This window comes from Limulus polyphemus, unplaced genomic scaffold, assembly GCF_000517525.1.
Source record: "Limulus polyphemus unplaced genomic scaffold, Limulus_polyphemus-2.1.2 Scaffold3641, whole genome shotgun sequence".
Taxonomy (NCBI): Eukaryota; Metazoa; Arthropoda; class Merostomata; order Xiphosura; family Limulidae; genus Limulus; species Limulus polyphemus.
In genome coordinates, this window is record NW_013669251.1 from 1 (window position 1) to 8,154 (window position 8,154).

The window sequence follows — 8,154 nt, forward strand, 5'->3', positions numbered from 1 at the left end:
TAAACCAGTTTTATTAAGTAAAGACTTGTGTCGCTTAAGTTTCGTCGGAACGAAGTTACGGAAAATTAATTAACAAACGGAGACGTAACAATATACAAGACTACCCCAATCTAGTAGTCTCCCGACATTTTATGAAGGTTCGAGAAGGAAGTGTCGTGATACAAGCGTCACGTGACCTGCGTTGTCGTAACAATACCTATATATTACACGCACATATGCAGTGTGTGTGTGTGTGTGTGTGTGGTGGTTGTATATTGGGTATACTGAACCCCCCTATTTTTGTGATGTAAAAAAAATATGCTTATATAGTCATAGTGCAGCTACTTAAGGTATTTAACGTTTTCTACATAGTCTGTACTCTTCTGACGAAGCAATAGTATTTTTTGGTTTGAAATAATTCCATGCCTTCAGACCTCTGCAGGATTAGTATGCTTTAAAACTGATTGTGCTTCACACAATATGTGTTGGCTTTTGATCTCACTAATTAGAACCCCCCTTTCAAACATTCTGCGTACTGTCCTGCATTACATTTATTTCTGACGTTTACAAAGCATAAACTACCTTGTAACCATTAAAGTAGAGAAGTGTTAGTCTGATCAAGTATAATTAATTTTATTTTTCTAGTGACACATTACTTTTTAGTATATATGTTTTGTGTTTAGGAGAATTGGAACTTTCTGGCATGTTATTGATCACTTTTGTTGCGATATTTTTACAACGTAAAGAGTAATTTTTCAGGTGCTTCCCGCTGGCTCCGCATATTGTCGGCATATTGATGTACACTGCAGATGGTTTGTTTCTTTGTAATTAAGCACAAAGCTACACAATGGGCTATCTGTGCTCTGCCCACCACGGGTAGTGAAACCCGGATCCCAGCGTTGTAAGTCCGCAGACATACCGTTGTGCCACTGGGGTCCAAATGTAAGAGCTTATAAGGCTACAAATCGGGTTTTGAGAGTCGCGATGAGCAGAGCACAGACATCTCATTGTGCAGCTTTGTAATTAGTAACAAACAAAAATCCTTTCACTTTCAGGTATTCCCTTTTATTTTCAGACAGAATCCTGCGGCATGATTATCTAATTTATCTTTTTTGAATTTAAAAAATAACACTGTAAATAGTAGCTACGATAAATTTAAGTTAGGTGCCGCTTTTGGTGGTGGCGGGACGACAAAAATGAAGGAATTTTCATGTTTTCGATAATAAGTTAATTGCAAGTCATAAGTCGATGCATATGCAGCGAGGCTATCTTGTAATTTTATTTAATACAATAATTCCGAAGTGTTTTTTGCTCAAATTACAATTTTGAGGAAGGCCAAACATTTTAAGCCAAAGTAAGAGTACTTGTTTAGGGCTAGGTAAATTTAAAAATAAAATGCCAGTATCTCATCAAAACGCCCTCCGGGAAGACGGTAAATCAAACCTGAATGTTGGTGGAACTTCTAATAATAATGACATGTCAGACGGTATGGCTTCAGGAACAACATCAGCAGCTCTTGTATATAAACTCTGTAGTCATATAATTGGTTTGTCATCAGGTATATATTAATAGTATATATATTTGCAAAGTGGTATTTTTGTAAATCTGGTGCCATTTTTTTAAATTTATTTTTATTGCATCAGGTTTATATTCTGCATAGTCTAAAGGAGTGATCAGAACACTGAAAAATGTATAAATTAAAATGTACACATACATATTTCATTTTCAGTTATGGGTAACTGTAACTGAGTGTAAAATTAGAGAACAAATGTTTTTGTTTTTTTACACATACACAAAAATGGCCACATGTCCTGCAATTGAGCTTTGTGAGTTTGGCTTTGAAAACACTGAAAGAAAGTCCTTATAACTTGTGGTGTGCCATTGTGATGCTTATTAAAAAAGGGTATAGACATTACTGACACATAGATTGCAAGGATTAAAATAGATTTGTAACCTTTAATAGCTTGTGTTATCCAATTACATATGATTTGAGAGTGTGGCTAAATAAGTATAGGTGTATGATATTTAGTGACACATAATGGACTGTATTCTATTTGTGTCTGTTTCTTTAGTATCGGATCTGTGTGGTGGATATATATATATATATATTGTACTGAGTTTTGTCAGCTATATATTGATGTTTATTGAGGGTTTCTTATCAGATTTCCTTGACACATGGTAAATAATTTGTAGCACCTGCAATAAGTAAATGAAGATGTATTATGACATGTTTACACTAAAAATGCAAATATTTGTATTTTATTAGTAGGAAATTAGACTTGTGACTGGCCAAATGTGAAGTGAAAAAGATTATTTCATAAAGTACTCGTTACTTAAAATGACATTGAAAACCCCTATTTTATTTCACAAAAGGACTAATTAAATTAGTGTAAACAATTGCTGTGTTGCAATGGTTCTGCTTTTACATAAGTTTGCTAAAATGTGTAAATCATTTAAAATAGAATACTTGTGTTATATTGCTTGAAAATATTATTACTGCTATGACAAAAAGAAGTAAAAGAAAGTGGCAACATATGTATGAATACCAACATTTGGCAGTGACAAGCATATACAAATAATTGTTTTAGAGTAATTTTTTTTAATCATTTTGTTAACATTCTCCACTTAATGATGTATTGTACATACATCAATCCTATGGCCTACTTTTGCTTCCATAGATCATGATAGAACTATAAGACCCATACCTTTGATGTAATAACATATGATGTATTGGCTTATTTGTATGTTTTTGTCATTTTTTAATTTTACTACTAATTTTTTATAATAGTAAATCCTTGAAGTAACTTTTCATCTGAATCACTATAGTTCTGGTTCATCAGTGACTTAAGCCATTCATGCAATGTGCTGTTACTAGTGGCAGAGCAAATAGAATTTTAGGTTGTATGTGCAGAAATGTTAAATACAAATTTAAAAAGATTAGAATGTCATTCTTTAGGTCATTAGTTAGGCCATATTTGGAGTACTGTTTTCATTATTGGGCTCCTTGCCTCAGAAAGGTTATTGAATTGTTGGAAATGGATCAGAGGAGGGCTACTAGGATGATATCTTGAATGGAAATGTCATGCAAGGTTAGGTTAAGATCTCTGAAATTGGTTTCTTTTGAAAAAGTAAGAGTTTGAGATCTTATTGAGGTGTTTAAGATTGTTAATGGAACTGACAGTGTTGATGCATTATCTTTTTTTTTGTATTTCATGATGAAAATGTTAAGATTAGGGGACACAAATATAAATTTTGTGAATGTAGGAGTCATCTTGGACAAAGATGGCTTTATTTTTCTGACAGGGTAGTTGACATTTGGAACAGGTTGCCTTTTAGTTTTTTGTTTTTTTATAGTTTAATTTAGTGGATAAAACAGCCAAGATGGACCAAAAGGTCCTTTGTTGTCCTTTAATGTTATGTATATACTATACTAGTACCAGTATGAACTAGGTTACAGCAGATACATAATAGTTAGCCAGCCAAAGTTGAAAGATTAAAACTAGATAAAGCACCAGTACTAGGCAATGTTTTTCAAAATGGTTTTAAAGGAGTTTAAAGATCAGATATGTGACCTCCTCTCTCTTTCATTTCTGGTAGGTCAATAGACAGTAGGCTCGTAGTGCCCGAGTATTGGAAAGTTGCTAGTATTAGTCTTGTTTTCAAAGGGGGTAATAACACTTTCCTTAGAAATTAGTTAGTCTTACTTCTGCAGTAGAAAAACATTTTAGAGTCTGATAAAAGAAGTATTGCATAATTGTCTAGTGAAACATGATGTAAAAGGAAATCAATATGGAATCACTGAAGGAATTCTTTCCTTTGTAAACTCTTAACTTTTTTGAGGATATTATGTATTATTTTTATGGGGGAAAGGGTGCAGACTTGGTGTACTTAGATTTTACAAAAGCTTTTGCTAAGGTGTCACACATTAACTAAGAAAATCAGATTGGTAGTGGTTAGGGAAAGACTGGTTAATTGGATTGTAGGGTGGTTAACAGAGAAAACAATAGGTTATTAATGGAATGTAGTCAAACTGGACCCTTGTGAATATTGGATTGTCTCAGGAGTCTATATTTGACACTTTGATTTTCTTGTTTGTATTAATGATATTAATGGTAACATAATTATTTTATCTTGCCAAAAAAAAACAAACTTGATATTTATGAAAGTTTATAAGATTATCCAGGGGATCAGCAGAACAAACACCTTTTGATATCTTTGTGCTATATTCTGAAGATAATTGAACAAAAGGACACAAGTTTAATATTTGGAAATGACAGGCTAAGGTCCAATTAACACATTAATTGCTGCAATACTTGGCATTATTTATGGAAGGTGCTAATAATTGTTTTAGTCCAATATTCTTATGTTTTCAATTTAAATCATGGTAATAATAACAATAAATCAAAAACACATAATTTGTACATCTTTTTTATTTAAGAAACATGAGGCATCGTCAGCATTACACAAAGATCATGGTGATCAAGTGCTGCAGATGCACATGTGCATCTAGAAATTTATTTAGATAAAATCTATGGAAAACTCCTTTCATTCAAAGAAAAGACAAAATATCGGTTGAAATGTATTTATCATGATATACACATCATATGATGAATACATCATCATTTTTTGTGGTACAATTAGAAGTGCTTATCCAAACAAAGTCAGAACGATTCTGGATGTGTTTCTTTGAATCTTTGGATTTTGTCTTTTTAATGCATAATCTACACTTTTTCTCATTGTTTTACCGCTTGGATATATTTTACATTTTGTTGGCATATGTTCAACATCTTTAGCTTTTGGTGATTTACTTGGGATTGGAAGTGGTAAAAGCTCCTTTATTACCACCAGACAAAATTGTATAGTGTCATTTTGTTCCCAGAATAATGATTATACAAATAAAAAAAAAATTAGCAGAGTCATTTGTAATATATGAATAAAGATTTTTTTATACTACCTTATGTTTTTTCTTGAGCAAGGATAGTACAGTATGACATCTGATCTTGTCTTTTGATTCCACTCTTAATCACATGGAAATATGAAGTACAATACCTATACTTACTTCTCACAGTTACACAGTGTGCTATCGTTAATGAGCATTTCTAATGGCAGTCAGGAATATCAACTAGTTGGGGACTTGCACATGTGTCATGAGCACATGCAAATGAATGCTAAAAGTATATGTGCATCCTCAGCAGTAAATGTGTTAAGACAGTTTTAAATATGTATTTTGTAATAATTAATAGCTAAAAACATTAACCATGTTGTGAGAAATAATATATAGACTGTATTTTAAATGCACAATTTTTAAATTCAGATTGTGTTCTTAACACTAAAAAAATATCGGGATACATTGGAATGACAGCATAAATTAGTGACTGAAGATACTTGTTTAGATTTAAGCACATGTTGAAGTCTTATTGAATTATGGATTGTTTTCTCTAGATGTTTTAACACCATCATATCAACTTGCCTTGAGAACACTTAGTTGGTAAGTAATGCTCAACAAATCATGTGTACTGTTTTTATTTAAGAGTTTAGTAAATTCACATTATTCAGGTTTCATTTTCTTGTTAGACTTTGTAACATTGTTAGCAGATTTTTTCTTAATGATCAAATACTATAACTAATAAAGGATTTTATCCATTAATAAAAATTTTAATATTGTTAACACTACTTTGTTAAATTTGGCCTGCTAAAAAACTACCTTTCTGTTTGCTTGATGAAACAACTTGTATGTGTGTATATATATATATATAATGTGTGTGTTATTTATAATTATAAATTCTTGTCTAAAATTATTTGTTACATAAATTTTTTTAACAATATTAGATGTATCATATTTTTTATTTTAATTAAGTTTATTACATTCTTGTAATTATATAACCATTTTAAAACAATAAAAAATGTAATTTTACAAAACCTCTTAAATATTTCAGCAGAAATTCTTGCAGTATGTAACAGTTGTCTAAAATGCCTCAAAATATTATATTTTACATTTACATTTCACCTCTGACTTTGAAATTTTTCAATGCTAATTGATTTCTTATCTTTGTAACACAAGTATCTTGCAGGTAGAGCCATGTGCTTTGATTACATTCAACGAATTGATTATTCTCAGAAAATGGTTAAAAATGAATAAAAACTAATAACATTTAAAAATTGGGTTTAAATACTCACTGTGGAAAGAGCACAGATAGCTTGTTATGTAGCTTTACACTTAACAACAAACATAATGACACTATTTCAATTAGTTAATTATTTTCATGAGTTGAATATTAATCAATTAAGCTGAATAAACTTGAATTAATCAAAAATAATAAGGAAAAATCATTCTGCAATATTTTTAGTTACTGGATAGCTAGAATTATTGGAAGAAAACACTAATTGTATTTAGTTTGTTATTTTCATGACATTAATCAATTTAATTGTAATTTTGAATTCGTGATAATTGGAATAATCGGAAACACTAATTTTGATTAGGTGATTATTTTTGTGATATTAATTGATTTAATGACAATAACTGGATAGTTGGAATAATTGAAAACAGTAATAATTGGAAACACTAGTTAATTATTTTTTACATAAATTGGTGTAATTGATTAATGGATTATTTTTGTGAGTCATGAAACCAATTAAGCTGAACAAACTTGAAGTAATCTAAAGTAATTATGAAAAATCATAATGGCAATATTTCAAGTACTATAGCTGTAGTAATTGCAAATGCTAATTTTGATTGGTGTATTATTTTCATAACATTAATAAATTGAATAGTACTTATGAATAATGCATAGTTTGAATAATTGGAAACACTAGTTTATTATTTTTGTGACATAGATTTAATCATAATTTTAATTAATCTCTTAATTTTTCTGGCACTTATCAATGCTCATAAATAATAAGTTTTATCATCCAGCTCTTGTTGCAGTCGTTGTGATAACTTTCACATTAATAATATTGATGATTCAGAAGTTATAGTCTGAATTACACAATGTTTAGGTTTGATATAAAGTATAAATAGTCAAAGGCAAGTTCAGCTGGTCTATTAATTTATTTAATCAGTATATTCGATTACATATGATTACATTAATTAGTGTGATGTAAAATAATTGATTAATCAAAATTGAAATTAAATCAATTGTCACAAAAATAATCAACTATTTGAAATTAGTGTTTTTGATTATTGTAATTATCCAAATAGGCAAAATATTGTCATCATGATTGCTTACTATTACTTTTTATTAATTCAAGGTTATTTGGCTTTAATTGATTTGTGTTTCTAATTACTACTATTTTTTATTATTCCAATTATCCAGGTCTCATGTGAAAATAATTTATTAGTTGAATTTAATTGATTAAAGAGCCTAATGGTTAATCTTTTGACAAATTTTACTCTAAGCAAACATAGTGATTTAAGCATTTTACATGTACTTGTTTAGCTTTTGTATCTTCTGTTTTGTAGAACTGAAATACTTGTCAGGTTGTTTTTACCATGAATATATCAGAAGTATAATATTTTTACAAGTCACTGCATATTGATAAAAAAATGTTATTATTAATCTAAAAACTTGACATTTGATTTTAAAAAGTTTAATTCTATGTTTCAGCATTTCAACAGCAGCTATAGAAAGCGATGAATTTGAAGTCAGTGAGAAGATCAAGAAAAGATGTATGTGTAAAATTTTATAGTTGATTTTGTTTTATGTTAAAAAATTTTGTATTCATGTTTTGTTAACCATATGTATATGGCAGGGTCAAAGTGCATGTCACAACTTTTTTAGAGACTTGCATTCAAAACTTAATTAAACTGCTTGAAATGTATGTCAATAAACTTGGCGTAAAAATACGTTATAATTAAAAGTTTTATATTATCTAAGTTGTAATTTCAAAAGCAAACACTGAAATATATTCTCAGTCTTGACTTCTTACGTCATATGGCACTTCTCCCCTCTGATTCACTTATTCTCGGTTTTCTGTAAATGAATGTTAATGAAATTTGACAGATTATCAGTAAATATTACAATGCTTTCATATGCAAAATATAAAGTTTTTTTTATGAAGTCTTAAGGTTTGTAAAGCAATGTTTTCTCATGTCTTTTCTTTTTTTGCATGTTGCCTATCTATTATGCAAAGTAATATTCATTTTAAGATTAAATATACTTTTGTGCATCTAGAAAA

The 8,154-nt window shown here is 29.7% G+C and overlaps 1 protein-coding gene across 2 annotated transcripts in view; it reads left to right on the forward strand.

The window, feature by feature from the left end:
• Nucleotides 1–1,171: 1,171 nt before the first annotated feature.
• LOC106469751 (gamma-tubulin complex component 3 homolog) overlaps nt 1,172–8,154 on the forward strand; it is an 87,186-nt gene continuing 80,203 nt past the window's right edge. For both annotated transcript variants that reach the window (XM_013930261.2, XM_022398306.1), the window contains exons 1-3: nt 1,172–1,537; nt 5,422–5,467; nt 7,584–7,645. In XM_013930261.2, coding sequence (XP_013785715.2) covers nt 1,375–1,537; nt 5,422–5,467; nt 7,584–7,645 — 271 coding nt within the window. In that variant the 5' untranslated portion in view covers nt 1,172–1,374. The remainder of the gene's footprint in view (nt 1,538–5,421; nt 5,468–7,583; nt 7,646–8,154) is intronic.